Genomic DNA, 23,629 nt, shown 5'->3' with positions numbered 1-23,629 from the left:
TAAATCTGGCTTAAATCTGGTAAAATTAAATATATTTAAGGGACATTCATGGGAGACAGAATCAGAAAATGCAGTTTTAGAAAACAATCTTTGATCAAATTACATATTAATGTTGTTTCCAGGTAAAACTGTAAAGTGACCAACCTGCCTGTGGTATTAGTTTAGTGGGAAAGCAGCTCAGACCCTCGCTTGGCCAGAAGAGTAATTTTATTTTACTTTAGTTACTGTGGTGTTGATTCCATGTAAACCAGCAGGATTTAAAGAGAAGTGCAGATCTGGGACCAGCAGAGGACACCAGTTTTCCCTGATCCGTCTCCTCTGACCTCCACTCCAGTCCAAGCAGCTGTGTTTTCTTTAAGAGAGCATTTAAGGCACCGCGGTCAGGAGGAACAAATGCTAGCACTGCACCAACTACACACATACTACAGAAAAAATACACACACATTTCAGAGTGATTTAAAACTTAGCACCATTGTCAGAACAATGACCAATTCAAACAAATGAATAAATAAAATATTCCTTTAAATGGTGAAAATGAAAAGAAAATGCATTGACAGTACAGCTATTGTAAGTCTTGTGTTGTGCGATGATTTTGTGTGTGACCAAATATTATCATATTAGTATTATAGATTTAATGTTGATCTGCTTACAGTTTGAATATAGCACTACCATGTGGCTGAGGCCCGTGTGCAAAGCAACTCTGACAATACAATCCTCACCAAAATCATAGTACACATTGTAAAAGTATTGGATTAATAAAATGTGTGTTTAAATTTGCATATCTTTTTCCTAATCAAGAGTTAGTAAAAAAATATATATATTTTTTTAATGGTTATGCAAATAATAATCAAGCAGTTTTGGTTTCAATTTATGCTCCATCTCTGAAAACACTGGTGTCAAAAACATGTTTTTGTTTCCTCAGTGTGTAAAAGGGCAGTGCCTGAGGTCAACCCCTGACTCATAGAGTTTAACTGCTGCTAATTTAAAGGAGGTTTTAGGGACTACTCACTGTTCTGCCACAACTCAGCGCTGTTACATTACCAAATACCTTGTTGTCAAGCACTCTTTCTTACAATTACACGTTTATCTAACAGCAACGTTCAATGAATGCAAGTAAAAGTAAGCTAAAGCTAATCACAAAAACAAACGTAATCCCCAGAATGTTCCTCCAAATTTCCAACAGACTTTTCATTTTAAATATTGGGGTGTTTTAAAAGCACACGTTGAACAATATTAGAACTGATCATTGGTATTTACTTTTGAAACAAACTATTCTTCTCTTTTAATGCAAAAAGAAACTTACTGCAGCAATGGTTTTACCCATCAAAAATCTTGGTACTTTCTGCATGAAAACAGGTAAAGCATTTTCTATTAAAGAAAACTTTTGTTTTATTTATACAATAAACACAATTATTATTATTTATTTTTTTTAATAACAGGCATCAAAAGAAAATTAAGACACACAGTTCACATTTGGCCTTTCAAATTTGACAATTATTACTTTAGGTCTGAATCTAATTTCCCCAATTTTCCACATGTCAATTATAATGTCGGTCCAGTCTTTAATTGTTGTCGTGGCATCATTTCATAATGTTATTTTAAAATCATGACACTGAATATGAAGTTAGGAAACCCCTGACCTAGAGTAACTGTATCCAAACACATTAAAGAACAGTCTGCAGTGCTACTGTCCCACGATAATGAAGGCAACAACAATTTCTCCAGCAGGTAAAGAAGGATTTGAATATTCTGCCCTCTCCGCCTGGAATCATGTACAGAAGCTCTGGAAACTAAAATAACCGATTCCAATGAGTCAGATTAAACACATCTTGAAACTTTCTTTGTTGTTGATGTTATGACTGATCTGTGCTGCTCTTTGCCAGGAGGAAAAGAGATTAGTAATCCAAACGGGACAAATACAGAATTCAGCTATTACATTCTGTCCATCTGTACAGAGGCCTTCTCCAGAGTTTGCAGGTGCTGCTCGTGGCTGCGTGTGACCTCTGCTCCATCACCCCTGCGCTCCTTTTCTCAAACCACATTCTTCTTTCTCTTCCTCTCTAGAGTTGGCACACGACTCGGCTCACTCCAGGGAACCTCAGCAGCACATAAAAACAACCATTGAGGAGCTTGTTATTGCAAATCAAGACATGCACTTTCACATTGACTGCCTGAAATAATTATAACAAAGGAGATTAAGCTCATGCATAAAACGACTCTACATTCGTGACAAAGAGGCGGGACTTTCCAGCATTTCAAAGCGCCACTTGACGACTTTATTCAGCCTTTGTCGGTAGCAAATGGTTTGGAGACAGTCAGCCGGGTGTGAAAGCAGATGTGTAAGCAGTGTCACTTTTGACAACCAAATGTAATTTAGATTTGGACGAGAACTATTCAACTACTTACAGTATTCTTTGATGTTTTGTCTGTTCGTAATGAGCTCTTTTTCAGTGCTGTACCAAAAGCAAAGTTTGTGTGGTTATTAATACAAATTCTGCTTCTATTTGTGTGATACCATGCTAATTTAGACCATTTCTAATGCATTTAATCTGTCAACAACAACAATATTTTAACCCACATTCTGCTGCTTCATGTTAGCGTTTTTTTATTTACAGACAATTGAAACTAGTCAAATATTACATTGATGAAAAAGCTGAACAAAATAATCAACCATTTGTAAGTAAAGTGAACTCAGACTTCCTGAAGCTAAAGACAGCATCCTAATGTAAGGTTATTATAAGTCACCTTTTTTTTGCAACTATGTGCCAACAAGCCAAAGCCAAATGGTAGTATGTAGGTCTTTGAAAGTAGGTTAAAAGCTGTCTGACACAACAGTACTTCAAAGACCGGTCCAAAGTTGGTTCCAAATGGCACAGTCCTGTTAACACATTTAATCTCACTTTATCTTGAGGCTCTAGCTGACTGCAAACTTTGATTAATAAGTAAGATTGCAATTTATCAGCACTAAATGCGTGTTCGTGCAGTTGAATATATGTAAATACAATGTAAAATAAACATCTCTGATCAGTTAATCTGCATTTGCATCTAAAGAGGAGATGATAATCAGTTTCTCGCCCATCGGATGCCCTCATTGGTCGCTAGCGGGTCTGGACTGGTCTCCACGTGTACATATTGACTCGAGACTGGCCTTTGAGTCGACCCCTCACTTTATAAAAGGATCACTGGCAGGCTTCCAACCACAGCTGGATCCCCTCTGCACTGACTGTAAAACAAGTAAGTTTGAGTTGGATCACTCAATTGTCGACGGAATTCTAAATGTGTGAAGAGCACAAATTCGTGCAAGATGATGCAATTGTTTGTTTTTTGATCCTGTGTTGTCTTCATCAGAAAAAAAATCACTGCAAACATGAAACTGTACCTGGCAATTGCGGTGCTGATGCTCGCTTTCGTGGCCTACACAGGTAAGACCGCCACTAAAAGCATAAAATGAACACGTTTTGCTGTTTACTAATAGTTTATTTCATATTGCAGAGGCACAAGATGTAGAAGATGCAGTACAAGATGCAGTACCAGATGCAGTACCAGATGTAGAACAAGATGCAGTACAAGAGGTAGCAGAGGCTTCCGTGGAGAACAGGTTCAACCAGTTTGGCCAGCAGGTGACTGACTTTGGAAAGACTGTTGCCGAAAAGGCCAAGTCTGCGATGTCGGATTTCAACCAGAATGAAAATGTGCAGAAAGCAAAGTAAGTCACAAAACACAAAGCCAAACGTCAGTAGTGTATTTATGTGTAACACCACCTCTCTGCTCCTCTCACAGGAACTGGTTCCAGGAAAGGCTTGAGGCGGTCAAAGCCAAGTTTAACTAAGCCTGTTTGTACGACCCCTGACCTGTGTAATCCATACATTTTGCATTTAGCAACAACATTTGATTGTAATTACAATGGGATGTGTTACTAAAATAAACTGTGAAGGGGCAGAAAAAATAAAAGATTGTTCTTTTTTTAAATACTTTTGTTTGTTTTTATTATTGCACAAAAACCAATAAGCAAATGTAGGACAAAGAAAAGGTTTAGCACTTGTATCTGCCCAGTCAAGCGCTGCTTTCAGGACATGATGTCACTCCAAGCAGCTCACTCTGAAATAAGTTTGGCAAAGTAGAAGGCCACACTGTCTAGACTACATTCAGTCAGTTTTCTCATAGATCCATAATGTATGGAATGAGATTCTTCCATGTGATGATATTGAATAATAATTATTATCATTACTATTTAATTTTATTATCATTATTACTATTATTATTATTTGCCAATTGACAAAGAAATAAAATGAAAAGAAGAAGCACACAAAGACATAAATGATGAAAATATCTGTTTTCATAATTTATGTTTTTTGTGTGCTTCTTTCTTTCATTCGGTTTGTACCAATCAGTGGTACCAAAGGGCAAGTGCCAACATGGCTGCTGGAGCGTTTCACAATTCTTTGGCTAAAGTCACTATTTATGCTGAGTTAATCATCCACTGTTCCAGTAATGTGTTCCTGTCGAGAGAACAGAGAGTTCACATGGGGAACGTCATTAATTATAAGAGCATTAAGAGCCATTTAAAAATAAAATATGATATGGGTTAATGTGTGTCTGTGTGTGTGTGCATATATATATATATATATATATATATATATATATATATATATATATATATAAATAAATATATATATAAGATAAGATAAGATATTCCTTTATTGTCCCACATGGGGAAATTTCATTGATGCAACGCAGGTAGAGATATATATATATATATATATATATATATATATATATATATATATATATACATACATACATACATACATATACACACACACACACACACACACACACATTGATTATAACTGCAATAAAAGAGAAGCATTACCAAAAGGTTCCTGGTGTGCGAATGAATACTCCTTCTGTTATGCAACCACACTGTCCACAGTGCCAAGGCCTTTACTCTTGCTTTCACTTGCAAATCTAAAGTTTCTACTACAACAGTTGGTATGAATAACAACTATTGCTAGCTGCAATTACAAATAGAATAGTCACTAGTGATCACACAATCACCAAGTGGCCTTGTTTTCCTATATGATTTGAGCTGTACATGTAAACGTAACTTAATTCATATTTAGGAAAACTTACATATTATTTGTTAAACTAAACAGAACAGTTTTTAGCCTAAATTTGAACAAGCCTGTCTCTCATCTTCAGGAAGACTGTTCCAGAGATTTTTTCCAGTCTGTTCCAGACACTGGTCCCAGAGGCCCATGTTTAGTCCTGACTCTGACACCAGCAGGAGGCCGGTCCCAGAGGCCCATGTTTAGTTCTAACTCTGACACCAACAGGAGGCCGGTCCCATGTTTAGTTCTAACTCTGACACCAGCAGGAGGCCGGTCCCAGAGGCCCATGTTTAGTTCTAACTCTGACACCAACAGGAGGCCGGTCCCATGTTTAGTTCTAACTCTGACACCAACAGGAGGCCGGTCCCATGTTTAGTTCTAACTCTGACACCAACAGGAGGCCGGTCCCATGTTTAGTTCTAACTCTGACACCAGCAGGAGGCCGGTCCCAGAGGCCCATGTTTAGTTCTAACTCTGTCATCAGCAGGAGGCCGGTCCGGCCGGTCCCAGAGGCCCATGTTTAGTTCTAACTCTGACACCAGCAGGAGGCCGGTCCCAGAGGCCCATGTTTAGTTCTAACTCTGTCATCAGCAGGAGGCCGGTCCCAGAGGCCCATGTTTAGTTCTAACTCTGTCATCAGCAGGAGGCCGGTCCCAGAGGCCCATGTTTAGTTCTAACTCTGTCATCAGCAGGAGGCCGGTCCCAGAGGCCCATGTTTAGTTCTAACTCTGTCATCAGCAGGAGGCCGGTCCCAGAGGCCCATGTTTAGTTCTAACTCTGACACCAGCAGGAGGCCGGTCCCAGAGGCCCATGTTTAGTTCTAACTCTGACACCAGCAGGAGGCCGGTCCCAGAGGCCCATGTTTAGTTCTAACTCTGACACCAGCAGGAGGCCGGTCCCAGAGGCCCATGTTTAGTTCTAACTCTGACACCAGCAGGAGTTCTAATGTAACAAATAGATTAGTTATTTAATCTAGATATTAGATCCCAGTGGGATTTATTATTTAGGACAAGCTTTTTCAAGTTTCAAGTCAAATCTTTGAAAGTGTCTGGAAGTTGATTCCACTGTGTGATGATTCAAAAGAAAAGGGAAAAGGCTATCACAATTATAACTGACTTTCAGAAAATTAAGAAAAGTACATTCGGACAAATTTGAAAATGGAAACAATTGTTAGACATTGACCAAATGGGACTAAAGTACATATTTAGGACTCTTTACTGTTTATATCCTGTTTGTTTGAGTCTTGTTCTGAATTGAGTTCTTCACATGAATCAACCTGAGAAGGCTCTCACCGAAAGACCCCGGGACTTTAAAAAGTACTTCACACTGATTGGTTGAAGCGTCACAACAGCGAAAGGAACAGAAATATCTAACTTGTGTTCAATCCAGTGTTCAGAAAAGCACAGTCTCTTTCTTGTCCACAAATGTTCAAAGTGCCATTTTGAAAAACAAAATAGTCTGTATTTCTCCTAAAACAGGCCGCCATGTTTGTTTTGGTTTGGGTTGTTCTGACTTATCCCAAACCACAATGCTGCTCTGTGATTGGTACAAGTCCTGCCCAAGGGCCCTAAATGCCATGTGATTGGCCCGTTACGCCACTTTGTGGACTGTAAACTAATCAGCAGGAGCCTAACAAGATGGAATCTCAGGAGTTTGTGAACTCACAAAAATTGCGATTCCTCTTGCTGACAAGCTTACGGTCTTCCTTTTGTGGTGTATTGTATATATTAAAAAAGGCTGACTGTGCAAAGACAGAGGAACCTGTCGGGATTGTGCAGTTTCTGTGGATGGGTCGGTGTGTTCAAGAGGCGTTCTCTGAGATGATTAACATGGCACTGACATGTCAGAGCTGTAAACCCTTGGCAGAGTTGGCACTACAAAGACAAATTCTGCTTTTCATAATCACAAACAAGTCTGTGTAATCCCTCATTCATCCAGGAGTGTTCCACTGTAGAAAAATAATCAATTGTAGTCATCTGGACACTGTTTTTGAAAAACAAGACATTTTGACTCTCATCCAAAAGTCATTCTTAATCCCCCAGACTGAGAATCCTCCCAGATTAAGAAGGACGTTTGGATGAAAATTGAAACATCTTGTTTCTCAAAAGTGTCCAGATGACTACAACTGAATCTTTTTCTGGAATATTCAACATTATATTTGACCCATTCTACAAATCGATGTATGAAGTAGAGTAAAGCCTGCTGTCCTTGGACCGCACTGTGGACTATGGACGAAACTGCTGACTGGAAACTCCAATTGACTCATCTCCAGCCTTTGCACAAAGCCATATCTGTTGAGCAATAGCACTGGTATCAGCACCACCAAGTGGGTCGAGATCCAAAGGACACTGGACAAGTTCCTGACCTTATAGTAAACTGAAGAACCACTACAACCATTGTAAGACAAGTTTAAACAGATCACATATAATTGGCTCTTATGTTACAAAATGGGATTTTTGGTGTTGACATTTACTCAAAACCTTGAATTGGGAGGATTAAAAGTCATACGATGTGGACAAATGTACACGGTGTGCGCTCTCCTAATACAAATAAAACAGCTCGATAACACTCGTTTCATTCAACTTGTGTGTGTCCATGGAACACCAACTCAAAAGGTAAAATTACATTTGGTCACTGCTTTGCACATATTTGCTGTAACATTGTGAACTCAATGCTCTCTGTTTCTCTGAAGTCTGTAAATATGTAACTTTACTGTCTGTACTGTATCTGTTATTGTAAAGATAAATGAGCTTTTTACATTCTTTTTTCATCAGATGGATAAGAGAAGCCTTGTCCTTGGACTCATCCTTTTAATTCAAGGTATTTATAATAAGGTATCAATTTGATTGAAAGCAATGGTTGCATTCCAACATGGATTGTAGTGGATCACCAACATAAGATTCAAAACATGTCACAAATGTACGGAATTATTACCAAAAGACAATTTGGCGAGGAATAAAGCTACTTTTAGTAGGTAAATAATATGTCTGTTGTGGGAATGTCAGGACTATTTGCTTAATCAATAATCGAGATGATTCAAGTTACAATAAAATTGTCTAAAGTGCCATTTTCTCTGTCCGTCATTGAGCTGGCCACATACCAGTGGAATAGTGATCTATTAGAAAAAGTGAATTAACAAAAACATTTAAGCTTTTTCTGTTGCTCAGATGGAAGCACAGCCCCTCCCCAAGTTACACAGTTCAAGTATCTGGCAAACAGGGTTTTATGTAAACCTAAAATGGGGGGCATAAAACTGACTATTCAAGTCAAATAAAAATGTTTTAATTCAACTGTCAATGTCATTATGAAACATAATTTGTCATTTTTTTGCAGCTTCTGGGCCACTTCTAGCTCAGAGCACAGATCCTCCTCCACCTGGTCTCATGCAGAGGTTGACCGAGAGAGCCATGTATGTGTTACATTTTGAATTCTTTCATATCCCGAGTGAATACTTACTTGCTTGCATGGTGTTCTTTTAGAAAGGCCAGAGAGAAGGTCCAGCATGTGAGGGAAGCCGTTCTGGGTTTTGCCGGCACTTACTATGAGGATCACCTCCAACCAGCTGCAGCCAGCTACTATGAATGGGCGTCGGGTTGGAGAGACAGTCTGTGGGACACAATGCACTCTAGAATCAAAAGCTACAATCCATTTGGAGAAAAGTGAAAAGAGAAGAATACAGCATTTGAAAGCGGTTTGCTGTTACTACATTTTGTCCACATGAAATCATTATAGCATTGAAAACACTCTCAAATAAAGTCGTTCTTTATACTAATGTTGAGCTGGGCAATATGAAAAACAAATCATCACAATAATGCTGAAAAAGAATTTTTTGACGACGACTGACACAGACTTTTATTTTAAAAAGGTAGTTTGACCAGTTAGCTTATTTTTTGTACCTGACAGTGGTCACGTAATGTTGCTATGTTTTCTCATCTGATTTACACACATTTTGGCGCCATCTAACAGTAGATTGAAAATGACAGCGCCATCTGCAGCCCGACTTCTTCAGAACAGTATCCCAGGTGTGTGAGAGTAAAAAGGCCCTCTCGTCCTAGTTTATAGTCTTGTGAGCACTCAAAACTGTCAGGAATGAGAAATAAACACACGCAAAAAAATAACCTTTTACAATTAATAATAAAAATCTACCTCATTGGACTGAGACAGATTTTTTTGTGACATTTAATGTCGAATTTATTCCCCCCGAAGTCTGAACTTTGCTCCCAACCACATGATTTTAGAGAAGATTGGCAGTGGGGACCTCTCGACACAAGCATAGCATTGGTGGTAAAAAGTATATAAAGAAACAATGGAACGAAAAATGCTCAATATAGCACAACCATTAAAAAAAGGACATATTATACAAAATTGACTTTAACCTTGATAGAAAGGTGTTCCTTCATAGTTTACTCAAAGTTGTATTCTGACTAATTCATGCATGATTGAGTAAAAATTCTTTTTCCTGTTTCCTGTTTTCACCTACCCCCTATCCCCACCCACATACCTATAGTTATTTGTGATTATCTGTAAAATGAAAACTCTTGAGTGACACATGTAGGGTTCTAAAATATCACGCCGTTACTTTTCAAAATGACTATTTGCTGATACAATGAAATGTCCCTATGAAGAGGCGGGGCTTATCTGTTTTGCAGTTTTTGAACAGGAAGTCAATGAACCTGTTTCTAGTACCAAGCCTTTTTGATCGGCAATTACAGTTTACTATGCACAAAATGTAAAAATATGATCTACTTATGCTATAATTCAATACTAAGTAACTGAATAAAGCATTCCTTGTCTCCTTTCAATTGCTTTTTAAGTTAAAGTTGGCAATATACAGTGTATTTGAATTATACCTTGTATTATTAACATTAAGTGTATATCCTAGCTGATCAAATTCTGACTTGTGTTCAAATTGAATCATGTTTCCAACACAGATTATTCCCTCTGGTATCCTATCAATTGAATAACCTGTATGTATGGGGTCAAAGGTCAGGCCAGAGTCAACTGGAGTATGTGAGTCTAGACGGCCTTGCTGAACTGCAGACCAGAGCACGGCAGTGTCCACAGCACTCAGTACCACTGGTGACTGGTTATGAAATAAAACCATGAGGGGTCATTGAACCAGGAATGTGCACAATCAAATGAGATTTTCTGCGAGAGAATCTCGTGACATAATCCACGTACTCGGACGTGAGCGAAAAGGGCTGAGGAGTTCTTGGAGGGGCATTGCATAAGTCTGTCTTCCACATAAGGAATTCTGGAGTGTACATTGGACTTTGTTTGTCTGCTCTGGTGTGTGCGCCGCGGTGTGTAGGTGTGTGTATGCTCATCACATGACGTGTGTTTGCTGTGCCCCCCTATATCACTGAGTCCAGATGTGAGCTCCGAGTTACAGACAACTCACTTTCAGAGCGGACTGTCACCAGAGCAGCAGCAGGTAAGACTTCCACAGCATTCTGCCATCAAAGACATGACATGCTTTTTCCATTTGATCTAACCCTTCAGATGACATCTCAGGCTAAAGTTTCAAACCTTTTTTTTTTTGCAGACATGAATGCCAAATTTGTCTTTGCGGTGTTCCTCGCCCTGCAGGGTAAGATGACCAAATGTTGCAAAGTACTATTCCAGTAACAAACTAAGGATGTTTTACAAATATATGTGTGTAAATACTATACTATATACTCTTGGCTATTTTTATGTGCAGATTTTTCCAGCTTTTAGGAGACATTTTATCTATTCAAATACTCTATTCAATACTATTCAAAAAATTTATTTCAACAATAGAACACATTTTGGAGTTAATTTGTGAATGTTTAAAGAATAGTTTAGTCTGTCCTGTATTAGTATATGTTGAAGGAAAAATTCAAAATAACACAACAGGTTATCTTAAACGACTCATATAACAGGTATTATCATATTCTGCTCATACTGAAATTAATTACCAAACGGTTTAGAAAGTACTCTACTCTACAATTTAATGAACATCCATCTCTTTTTGTGTTCTTCAGTTTCCCTGAGCTTGTGCGAAATCCCTGCACCCGATGCCGATCTTGTGGACAAATACAATGACATGAAGACTACATTTTTCAGTAGACTTGCAAACGCCTACAAGAAGCTTACGGACGCAGCTAACAACAACGAGAATGCAATGGCTGCCAAGGAAACTCTGACCAACCTGCAGAGCCAGGGGCCGCTGAATATGGAGGCCTTTAATAAGGCCATGCAGTAAGTACTGCAGACATAAGACATGTACAGAGAAGTCCAAACGAAGCCAATGGAATGCAATCCTTGTCCTTTTGTTTGCAGGGGTGTTGCTGAGGAGATGTCCCCAGCTGTAGACCAGGCCCGTTCTGCTGTTCTCGGTGTCTACAGTGCCTACCTGCGCCCCTATGTCGGCGAGTACCTGCAAGACAGCATCAACCGCATCAAGGTCGTCCTGGATCAAGTCCTCCCAGCAGAGAACTAAATCTAGTCCAAAGTGCACCATCTTTAACCTGTCTGTAACACAGTAGAAATAGAAACTATGCCACTTGGTTTCGAGAAATGAATGCACAAAGTGTCATCTGGCTCTTTTCTAACAACATTCACTTGAAAAGGAGGCCAATCTCATATCAGAACCACCAACAAATAAGTTGTGCATGTACAGTGTCCGGTGTTTGACACACTAACAAACTCTATGAGTGATTGTTTATGTATATGTGTGAGTGTGTTCAATAAACTGAACTGAAACTGTGCAATAAAGTCTGATTACATTACGGTAAACCCAGCTAAGCATGTCTTGTATAAGAGTGACAGCAAGAAATTAGCCAGGTAAAGAGTTTAAATATGAATATATATTTTTGAATTTAGTTGATTTTACAAAATATCCATAAGATTAACAATTTCAACATTAGTGATGTATTCAATTCAACCTTCATGATTATATTATTTGGGACAGTAGCACCATCTATTGGTTGGTGAATGAGTATTAAAAAAGTAAAAAGCAAATTAAACATGGGGAGATGCTGAATATGCATTTATCTACATGTTTTTGTTATACATAATACTGTGCCAGCAACTGCAGGGTGCAGCAGCTGTCAAATTCTGCATTGAGTGATTATTCTCTCTTTATACTTATACTTTATACTTATACTTTATACTTTATATAAATGTATTGATTTGGATAGTATTTAAATGATTAGACCCTTGGTTTGTATTGGGGGTAAATCCATCATATGTGAATCCTGTAATCAAAGACCAAGTGCCAAACAGAGTGAGTTCATCAAAAACAGTGATGACCTACAGCAGTCCCAGAGGTCAGGGGTCAGTAGGTGTCACATGACTGTATGGACTTTTATTCAGAATAAACAGAATAGGAGGAATTTGAGAGGAAACCAGTACACTTAAGTATACTGTGTACTCTGAGGTAATTCCACCAACATGAACTGTCCTCTTTCAAAATAAATGTATAGCAATAGTCTATACGGGGTGGGCCATACATAGGTTTCCATACATAGAAAAAAACAAAAAAACTTTTACGTTGGACAGCCGTTTTTATTCATATAATGTCCCCTTCATGACTACCATTGTTTCAAAAGCACATATTATTACTATTTTTATTTAAGTATATTTTTCGCTTGTGGCTTTACTAGACGTGAAATGGGGGATGAGAGAGGGGGGGGGCATGCAGTAAATTGTCAAACTTGGAATTAGAACTCACGACACTTGGTCCGGCTGCACTCAAAGCCTGGCATACGTGCTGCGCCTTAACCACTAGACCACCGGGCAGCCCCAAAAACACCTATTAATTCGTGTTTTCCACTGTTGATGAAGTTTCATTAGCACAGTTGGAGTTATACTTGTAATGGCGGTAATGATACGATGAGTTAATGTATATCTTGTACTTTTACCTGATACACCAACGCCTTCAAGTGTCCCTGAAGACAGGAGAGATGTGGGGCTCTGGGAGGCCCCTCCATGGGACCACGCTGACCTATGATATGTATGGAAACGTATGTCCACCCTGTATCTAGTGTTTCAAGTGACTCTGAGGTGTAAGCTTCAAACTCTACCGATTTCAATACAACAAAGATAATGGAAAAACTTATTTTTTTCAGGCAATAATAATAATTTATAATATTATATAAATTGTAATATAATATAATCATTTTCAAGGCAAAACAAATAAATGTTTGTTACTATGGTCCTATATTAGATCTGATAAAGCTCAAGATCATTCTAAAACTGTTCAGGAAAGATAAGATTTTGTCCAATTTGCTGTGTGTTGTTTGTATCGATACCTGTTCAAATGAGTATCTTGTTTTGATCTGATTTGAATGAATGATTTTTGATACAACCCTTTCTTTATATAACCTTTTCATTTTTTACAACCATACTTATATAGTATGTATAGTGTATATTACGATGCCAACATTTGTGCCAATTATAATTTTGTTTTATTTTTATTATTACATGGACAACAGTTCCAAGAACTAAGTGCCTATAATCCACCAGTCCCTATGTTGTGGCCCAAGGTCCTGAACCTGAGCCACTGTGGTTACACAAAGTATGTATGGTTTCCCCGACGCGTGTTCCTGCTCAAAGAAGTCCAAATACTCAAGTATCTCAATAATAATATCCTTTATTTATTTAAAGACATGGTCAGAAGACAGTACCTCCACTTCTAACTAGCTGCAACAAAGTCTGATTACATTACTGTACACCCAATAGTGGGAGTTTTCCATCCACACTGAACTACAATTTGAAGTAAGTTAAGTTACACTTTATTGCCCTTCAATGCCAACAGGGCATCTCCTCAGGAGCAGTGGCCACTGTGTGCAGCGCCCAAGGACCCATCTTCAGGTCTTTGTGCTGGGCTTGCTCAGTATCATCGCTGGAAGAATTTACCTGGTGCATGTAGCACCTGGAAGAAACCCACCCAGAGGAGAAACATGCAAACTCCACAGGTCTGTTCAGCCCGGGAGTCGAACTTGCTGTGAGGCGAGAGTTCTAGCCACTCTGCCACCATGTCAACAATGCCACATAGTGTACACACCGGCCCCTTATTTGTCTGCAGCAGGAACCAAATCCATTGCCAAGTTTATCATGATGCCATGTACAATAAATACATTTATTTGTTGTACATGGCATTTTTCAAAACAGTACCAAATGTTTAAAAACACAAACCACAATTCACATGTAGCACCATTGTGTTTTAAATTTAGTTAAGGCCATTCAGAACCTCTTTAAATGGAAAAGAATTGGGGGCATGTAAATGGTGTTCACAGACCAGAAAGAAAAGCCCCAAGAGCAAATGCGAGGTGTACCACCCACACGCCTTTGGTTACAACCTCAGCGCTCAGGTGGTTTAGGTTTCCTCCATCCACGTCCACTACTTGAACTGCCCTGTCCTTCACTCCTCAGAGAGCCTCCAGAACCCAGCACCAGTTTGGCCCCGTGCGAGCAGTTGTGAAAGCAGTTTGTAAACCTTTTTTAGCAGTAGCCATTGTCCACACCATCTGTATATTGTGACAATATCCTTTATTTGGCATAATTCCCTAAAGACACGGTCAAAAGACAGGTTGTCCACACTTTGGGACACCAGGGGTTTCTAATTAGCTCAAATAGTGGGAGAGTTTCATCACACTGAGCTACAATGCCACATAGTTGTAGTGGGGTATATGGCAGCTGCACCTTGTTCAGTCAGAAGAACCACCCTGACCCTCTTGCTCACACTCACACAGCAACTGTGGCTGAAAGTGAGTCCGACTGACTATAACATTAGCATCTGTGTAGAGTGGAACGTTTAAATATTTAAAGTGCTGATAGGTCCTTCATTCCACTTTTGTGCACTAAACCATTCACATAAAACTGTGACAAAAAGAAGAAAAAAGACATCACATGAACCAATTACTACAACAGATCATTCATAATTTTATTTTACCAATTAAAACCTCTATTTTTGGAGCTTTTGTGTCCAAGTCTTTTCTATTGTGGATCAGTAAAGTTCGTCCACAAATGTATTTTTTTTTTTTTTTTTAAAGAGAGAGATTCCTGTAGGTGTGCCCAAAGTGTGGCCCCACCTTTACTCTGTGTGAGTGTGCATCAAATGGGGTTCTCCAGATTAAAACAATGTACCAGGAACAGCAAAAGTTCCCTCCAACGTGGAAACCCCTAATACATAAATAAATACTGTTTATATAAGATTGAAGTTTATGGCAAAGGTTGAGGTTTACATTTTTTTCTGAAGTAGCTCCTTGACATAGAAGCATAAAACACGTCGCTGGCCCATATCTTTCTTTCACAACCCCGCTTGGCCTGATGACGTGTTCAGCAGTCTCTAGACTCTGAAGAGACTTAGGACTGTTGTAATGATATGTCCATGTAGCAGCTACATTATGCAAGCAACAAATACCTCCAAAATCATGATGGTTGATGAGTGATTAGGACTGAAAAATGTGTTTAAATAAAATGCACTGTATAATACCGTCAAGTTAATGATTGTTCAGTCAATCAAGTAATTAGAAATACTGCACAAAATGTATATTCCTCATGAAACCTGAAGCTAGCATCAACCAACTTCCCGGAAACCTTGAGAAATAGAATTGTGGAGCAATACTTTTAGAAGTAAATAAATGATGAAAGTGGATATTTAACCCAATCATAGCAGAGACTATGCGATCAAAACAGAAAAATAGCATATATTTACCTTAGTTTTAAGTTCTTCACATTGACAGTGACTACAACACAACAATGTTAAGTCTTTTACAAGCCAGTACGAGAAATACTGCAATACTGAGAGTAGTTGACCTTAAGTTACATTGTTATTTCCCAGTGTCCGATATCTGTTTTATCAAGATCCTCATTTGTGTGTGCATCACAAACTGGACAACAGAGCAGGTTTATCTTTGGGCGAGTGCACTTTGGCTCAGGAGACAACAAGTCAACACATCCGAGCTCCTATAAAACCTGCTCACACAACAGTGGCTCGTAGTCTGTTTCTGCTGCAGAGGATACAGTGAGTACACACACCTACTACTTTATTCTACACTACATTTAGTCTGTGTTCTATTAACATTTACTATTATGTTATGGACCCTTTGAAATGCCGTGTCATCAGAATGTTCAAAATTCCAGTATCGAGGCGACTGGTGGCAAAATGAAGTGGACAATCTATAGATGAAATGAAAAACTATTGCCGTGTCCATATTTATGTCAGCATTTGTCCATTTAAACATTATAATCTAGAGTTTTCCTTCATCAAAATGCACAGAGTTTATCATAATATCTCAAAAGAAAGTAAAATACAATAGTAAAAGTCTTATCTAGTTTCGGGAATTACATTATGTTCCTTCTCTTTTGCCTTCTTTCCGGAATTTGGAAAGAGTCTATAAAACGATGGCATTGTGATAAGATGTGAGCATGTCTGACAATTTTAGTAATGTGCTATTTGCTGAAGTAAAAATATGCATATTAGTTTGTATGATTATTAGCTTTCTTGAAATTCCATGGATGTTTAGTGGAAGAGAATGTACATTTTCTTTTCACTTATAGAAAGAATAATATATTCTTATTATAAAGTATATTAAAGAACTGGAATTTAAATAATGGATGAGAAGTGGCAAATGTCGCCACCCAGTGGAGAAGTTCTGACACGACACTATGTCTTCTTTCAGCACTGCCTCAACATGAACAAGCTGCTGGTTATCACTGTGCTCACTGCCCTGCTGGCTATCAGTGAGTCACATTCACAAACACATCACACAATCTGAACAAATCAATCAATAGTGTGTTTTTTTCTGAGCAGCGCCCTTTGACCCCCTGACCTGTTGTTTTTGTTGTTGTTTTGGTGCAGATGTGGAGGGCTTCCGCGTGACCAGGCAGGTGGAGGAGGAGCAGGGCACTCTCACTAAGATGACAGACGCCTTCAAGTCTTACTACAACGACGCAGTGAACACAGCCAGCGGTTACCTGGACAACATCAGGGGCCTGAAGCTGGAGGAGAAGGCAAAGTAAGGACTATTTCATGCACTGTAGGATCAGAATCAGAAAAGGTTTCATTTCATTGCCAGAATGAACACAATTTATATAACAATGTATAATAACATTAATAGTAAAAGTGTTGACTATGCTAAATCAAAATAAGGGCCTGGCATGGATGATTAAAGTGACATGTCTTAAAGGTTTTGAGAATATTTGTCTTTTAGATAAGTCCACAAAGACAATTAAGGAGAAAAACAAATATTCAAGTAAAAGTAAACGTAGCACATAAAATAATCTACTTAAGTAAAAGTATTGAAGTACCCTTTTTAAAATGTACTTTATTTTACAAAGATTTGAGACCGATTGGGGCGTTAAAGTTGGTGATTTTGATAAAGAATTGTTTTTTTTTGTGATTTCTGGAACACAACAAAAAAACAATATGATCTTAGTACATTTAGCTAGATTTAAGAGTTTTAGCATGATTGGAATACAATTTTACTAGATTTGTGTAGATATTCACCAGTCACTTATCAATGTTTATTTAATTTAGCCTATTTCATTTTTTATCTTTTAACCGGCAGTGCAAAAAATACAATAAATACATTACAAGTGGGCAACATAGGCAGAAATTAATATATCTTAATATTGTACTATTAGATAACAATACTCAAATGATATTTCCATAATTCATCAGACTGTAATTGTCTTGGTTGAGGTTCAAGTATCATAACAAAATTAAAAATGTACAACAAAAAGGCAAAAATGATCACTTTATATGCAAAAATATCACTTTATATGTTATAACTGTTTCTTCCTCTACGACTACAATTTATACTCTGAAAAATAAAAATATGTCAAAGATTTTCCATTTGCAAGTCTTATTCATTGACTAATCCAACTGTATGCGACCAAATGATAATTAACGTGATTCCTGCTAACTATCCCTATTGCCATGTCACAAATCTTTATTGAATTTCCATTTACTTTGTTGCCCACCAGGAACCTCTATGAAGAGACCACCAAAGCTGTCAGCACATACTCTGGAATTGTGCACGATCAGGTTTACTACATCTTCTACCAATAGTAAAAACTCAACAACAACAACAATGGTCTATTCCTCAATCTGTGGACTAATTTCAAGAGGCCACCTCTGAAAACCACACAACTCACAATCACCCCAGGGTTCCTCACCTTCCACTTTGGCCCTAAATGCAGACAATGTGAAATTCAAATTCAAACCAGCAGCTTGTGATGAGAAACTGACCACTGGGCAAGTTCACAGTTAGAAAACAGCCAGTTAAAATGTTTCCTTTACTGTTATGATCTGACGCCGAAGATCAGTGTGTCTGACAGCGAATTTAATGTTTGTCATTTCTTGAATAAAATATTTATACACACTTATCTATCGGGCTTGGTTAATGGTAGTGATGGTCCATGAGGCAAACTTTTTTATCTCAGGAAACAGTGCTTCATGTGGGAATGGAATAGAACTTGTGTCTGATGTAGTCAAAGATGAAAAGAAACATGTAAATCAGAAACCTACAGAGATGAGTAAAGGGAGGAGTGATTCTCTTGGTTTGTAGCTGAGGACAAGGCCCTGATCCAAGACGCTGATTAATGCATGACCATAAGGTCATGCATTAATCAGCGTATTATCTACGTACAGTCAAATCTAATGTAGAATCAGATTCAGAATCAGTGTTACAGCCATTGGCAGAACGTAATTCACAAACTAGGAACTTGCTTCGGCGCCAAGGTGCAACATAAACATACACAAATAAGAATAATTGTATAAAATTATTAAATGTGCTCTATTGCTTTTTCATGTGATCATCTAAAGATTAAAATGGTAAAATGGTGGTAGTTTTATGCACCAAATCCCAACTCAATGGGATGATTTAGGCCCACTGCAATTAAGGATTTCATCAAACTAATCAAGAGCTTATTCACCATATCAGTGACGGTGGAACGTCCCTGATTCTTCTGCAGCTTTTTCTACAGCTGCTACTGCTGCAAATGACTTTGTCATCAAATGTAACACTCCCTGACAATGGAGAACAATCTGCACGTGCCACAATGAACTTTCCTTAATCATGATTAGCACAAATATCCTAAACATCCAGATTATATAGAACTGGATTAGGAGGAAACAACAGAGAAAATAGCATCTAATATGCACAATCACAAATGCCATATAATAATACAGACTGTGACACAACCATGTTCCTACAGTTACAGATGAACCATCCATTGACCATTGCTCATATTTGGGATGAATTAAAGAGCCAAGTATACATCAAATACATTAAATTACATCTTAAATACAGGGAGAATTGGGAAATTGTCATCAGGACAAATCAAGACAAATACATAAATCTTTTCATAAACATGCTTTATTTTGAATGTATATAAGGTTAAGAACGGGGGCTTTAAGGTTGTAAAGTTTAGTGGGTTTATGTGCTAAAAGATCTATGTCTCTGTAGGAGAAAACACCCTTTGAAGTTACAATGACCCATGTAAATGTGTGCATGCATGTTGACTAAGTTAAAAAATAAAACTGTTGGTGTAGATACGACAACCTTTGGTTGTAGTGTCTTTAAGTGACGGTTTTAGAATTGGAGTCCCCTCATCATTTTCAGTTTGCAACGACATTTCGCTACTATGCCACTTAACACCACTAGATGGAGACAATGTACAAGCAAAGACACGAACAGCAACTGAACTGTACAGAGAAGATGAATGACAATGTGGACTCAAATCTCACATTCTTTACAAGTTTGAACATGAGTTTGAGCTTTGCCCTCTGATCTGAACCGACTCAAGACTCAAGAATGTGCAGCAATAAACACTTAGTCAGAACATTACCAAGATAGAATGAACAAACATGTGGTGGAATCAGAAACTAAACTGTGTGTGTGTGTGTGTGTGTGTGTGTGTGTGTGTGTGTGTGTGTGTGTGTGTGAGTGACAGCTGTGTCCATAGACACGGGGACGTACAAACTACTCCGCACCATCTGCTGTCTAACATTCAGTAGTTTCATTCACTCCTCCCTCCTCACCACGTCCCCAAAGGAAACTCACTCACAACACTGGTAATTATTGTGAGTTTAGGAACATTCTCAAAGCTGTCGCATTTGATGGAAAGTCAGTTCTTTTCCAGATATGATGTATTATATTATTTATTATATTTCTCATGTACGTAAGTATATGACTATACAGTACTATCTTTAGCCAATGAGTACAAAGTGCAGACTGTAATGTAAATTCTCTTAACACTACTGCACAGGTGCAATCATGGGCTAAGGGCTACTATATTACACCTTTTTAGGATTGCTGCTAACTTACTGCTGGCAATAGTACTCCTGGATCAAGACCAATTGCCCCCCACTGCATTGGGGATGGATCAAATGCAAAACATGTCCCTGCAAGGACCAATAAAGTTGGTAAACTGTACCTTGATCCTCACTCCAAGTTCCACCTAACACGGCTGGATACAAGGCAAACCAAACTGTTTGCTATAGTTGTCTATTTTCTTGTTTTATTCAAATATATCCATTCCCTTATTTGCTATGACTCCCAAACTTGCCCCCACCCCAGACACTTCCTCCAGCTCCATCGTGTCCAAATGCCTGAGCCACCTCAGCTGGCTCCTCTTCACGTGGAGCAGCGGCTCTACTCCCGGTGTGACTTTATTTACATCCAAAAAATCACCAAAATTGTTGTAGAAGAGCATTTTATTTACTGCTAGTAATGGATTTGTTTAATATAGCTATACCTTTTGGACACTCAAATACACTTCACATTGCAGTGTTCATTTATTCTATTCTAGATGGTGTAAACTACGAACCATTTGCACTGTTAACCCATGCACTCACTTATTTGGGCAATATGGGTGAAAAGTCTTTCCTAAGGAGACAATGGCCGCTTCTGTAGCACCTGGTGTTCCAGTTGTTTCCCCTCCAAGTGCTATCCAGGCCCAGACTTGCTTAGTTTCAGTGATCTAATGAGACATGGCATTGACAAGCAGGTATGGCCTTAACTACTACTACTACAACTACTATTACACAAATTGCCCTGAACTATTAGTAAAAGTGCACATTGAATGACATTTCTTATTACGTTTGAAATCTAGAAAACTCTCTGGTGTTAACTGTAAATGTCATTCTTTATCCACTCTGATGCCACTATCCAAACCAAGCGATCATCCTGACAGTAGCAAACAGCAGCACACTCGTTCATTCAGTGCAATTGTCAAATGCATATTGACTTTTCATTTTCTTTTCAAACAGGGTAATTGGATCTGTTTCCGAAGGTCAAAGTTCAAGTTCACATTTCTACTTTGCAGATCAGAGACTGTTTTTACCACTCAGTAGTGTGATGTCACCATGTTCAAATGTCAAACTGGATTTTGGTACTATAGAAACATATACTTATACTACTTTATGACACAATGGCAATAAAAACACTCCTTTTACACAATAGAATGAACAATATTAGCAGTTTATACAATTTTACTATATATGGTCTTTTATTCATTTTTATATAGACCAAGACCATAAAACTGTTCAGGAAAGGTCCAAATGGGTTTTTTAAAGCTTCAAATGAGTATTGGTCAGCCACAGATGCCCTGGGACTGACTTTTGCTGTTTTGGAGGTTTGTGGCAGTGAAATGAACACATACACAGGTGGATGAGGTGACTGCGGCCCCAGGAGGTAGACTTGAGGATAGTTTAAACCCTCTGCAGCCAGGATCAAACTTCATACCTGCAAAAACAAACCACTTTTATAGTTTTCAGACACGTGTGCAAAATATCCCTATAAAAAGTAATGGTTTGGGGAGTAAAAAGCCCTTACTATAAAAATGAGTCTTGTGTTCAGGTCAAGCTCATCGTTTACGGCTCCCATTCTTAAAGGAGCTAAGTTATCAACAGTGCTAAAGATAAGACAGCCTCAGTGCTCTCAAACTTTTATGTTCTAGAATAAATCATGACTCCCACTGAACCGCTCCTGTCTGCATTCTTTCACTCTAACATGCTTATAAACGATTGGCTTGTTAGTTATTGTACATGAGTCAGTGCTGGGAAAAAATAATACAATAATATTAATAATAATAATAATAATAATAATAATAATAATAGAGAATATAACATAATTAAGAATGCAGGTAATAAAGAAATACATTGATATATTTGAATATGAATATATATATATATATATATATATATATATATATATATATATATATATATATATATATATATATCAATATCTATGAAAGAAAAGCACAGAACAGACAAAAAATGTAAAAAAATACAAAGACAAGGCGGTATTAGAGAAAAAACCCAAATTATGTATAAAATAAAACAATGTTTTCACCTAAACATTGTTTTATTTTTGAAAAACAGAAGTTTGCTGTTAAAATATAACTGATGGAGGATTACAACTTACTCTTTGTCTAACACTTTTTCAAAGGCCAAATCTGTTTTAGTGCAATTAAAATAGTTTTCTATCACTTTTTTAGTAAATCTTCTCTATTGTCATTAATAATATGTGTTTATGATTGTATCAACAAAAAACAAAAGGATGGAGATTTGGAGGTTTTTGACTCTATTACAGAAAAAACCTTTGGAACTCATATTTACACAATCAATATTAAAATAAACAAATAATCTAACATCAATCTCTTTTGAAAGAGATAGACTGCACTAAGTATGGGGTGTATTTTCACCCTTTTTTTCCCCCTTCCATTTTGGTCCATAGAACAACAGATGGAACATATGAAAAGTTTCCTCATTGTGTACAATGTAGGACTGATCTAACAGTATGTAACAAATACAAATGTGTCAAATGCAATGCAAAAGTTAGTCTTTACATTTGATACATTTATACTTCAGTCCAGTCCTTGATAGTCAGTTTTGCCTTTTCCCCTGCTGCAGCCCAAAGTACATTCCACTGGTATTTCTAGCACGTGCCACGTGCCCCTCGTGGTGGAGTGGATAGCACACATGCCAGAGTTGTGCGTTTGAATCTGACTCGCGACATTTTACTGCGTGTCATTCCCCAGTCTCATCTCCATTTTCGTGCTGCAGTATCCTGTTTAGAAAAATAAATGAAATAAAATAGGATATTTACTTTGGCGATACATTGTTAGTCAAATGGATCCACAAGTATCCGCCTAGTGTTTCCATTGTTGAAGTTCTACACCTGAGAAACATTTTAAAAATAGACCACAGGTATCTATCTATCGATTCCATTGGTGGAGTTTTACTTCTATCGTTTTAAAGGATTAATAAATAAATGACGGATTACAACACAAATCGAAAAGGTACGGGAAGCCAATGCAACAAGAGTAAGATGTTGTGATGAGTTCTCTAAGAAGTGTGAAAATTAAAATATGAAGCAGCTGAATTTTGGTCTAACTGTAAGCTTTAGTTATTATCAATATGTTGTGTTGGGAACTTTGTAGTGGCAGTTGCAGACATTTAGGAGAAAGGTGAATTGAATTAAGACACCTTTATGAAACTTCTGTCTGAAGGTTGCTTTTATGAGTGTGCAAAAGAG

At 37.9% G+C, this 23,629-nt stretch overlaps 4 protein-coding genes across 4 annotated transcripts; all 4 read left to right on the top strand.

Moving 5' to 3' along the window:
- Nucleotides 1-3,303: 3,303 nt before the first annotated feature.
- apoc1 (apolipoprotein C-I) lies at nt 3,304-3,969 on the top strand. The gene is made up of 3 exons (XM_072460355.1): nt 3,304-3,422; nt 3,571-3,706; nt 3,781-3,969. Exons 1-3 carry the CDS (start codon nt 3,368-3,370, stop codon nt 3,827-3,829), a joined length of 240 nt encoding a protein of 79 aa, XP_072316456.1. The 5' UTR covers nt 3,304-3,367; the 3' UTR covers nt 3,830-3,969.
- A 3,633-nt stretch (nt 3,970-7,602) lies between these two features.
- apoc4 (apolipoprotein C-IV) lies at nt 7,603-8,854 on the top strand. The gene is made up of 4 exons (XM_072460354.1): nt 7,603-7,726; nt 7,886-7,931; nt 8,445-8,520; nt 8,591-8,854. Exons 1-4 carry the CDS (start codon nt 7,631-7,633, stop codon nt 8,772-8,774), a joined length of 402 nt encoding a protein of 133 aa, XP_072316455.1. The 5' UTR covers nt 7,603-7,630; the 3' UTR covers nt 8,775-8,854.
- A 1,610-nt stretch (nt 8,855-10,464) lies between these two features.
- Nucleotides 10,465-11,849, top strand: apoa2 (apolipoprotein A-II). Its single transcript, XM_072460353.1, has 4 exons — nt 10,465-10,545; nt 10,657-10,701; nt 11,117-11,333; nt 11,415-11,849. The coding sequence occupies exons 2-4, from the start codon at nt 10,659-10,661 to the stop codon at nt 11,572-11,574; spliced, it is 420 nt and encodes a 139-aa protein (XP_072316454.1). The 5' UTR covers nt 10,465-10,545; nt 10,657-10,658; the 3' UTR covers nt 11,575-11,849.
- A 4,130-nt stretch (nt 11,850-15,979) lies between these two features.
- On the top strand, nt 15,980-18,176 carry apoc2 (apolipoprotein C-II). The gene is made up of 4 exons (XM_072459949.1): nt 15,980-16,104; nt 16,763-16,823; nt 16,942-17,098; nt 18,069-18,176. The coding sequence occupies exons 2-4, from the start codon at nt 16,775-16,777 to the stop codon at nt 18,151-18,153; spliced, it is 291 nt and encodes a 96-aa protein (XP_072316050.1). The 5' UTR covers nt 15,980-16,104; nt 16,763-16,774; the 3' UTR covers nt 18,154-18,176.
- Nucleotides 18,177-23,629: the final 5,453 nt, after the last annotated feature.

This window comes from Eucyclogobius newberryi, unplaced genomic scaffold (genome assembly GCF_026437365.1).
Source record: "Eucyclogobius newberryi isolate DKJ021-1_F unplaced genomic scaffold, fEucNew1.0.hap1 SCAF_3, whole genome shotgun sequence".
Classification (NCBI taxonomy): Eukaryota; Metazoa; Chordata; class Actinopteri; order Gobiiformes; family Gobiidae; genus Eucyclogobius; species Eucyclogobius newberryi.
The sequence above is the reverse complement of the archived record's forward strand: the minus strand, read 5'-3'. Positions and strand labels throughout refer to the sequence as shown.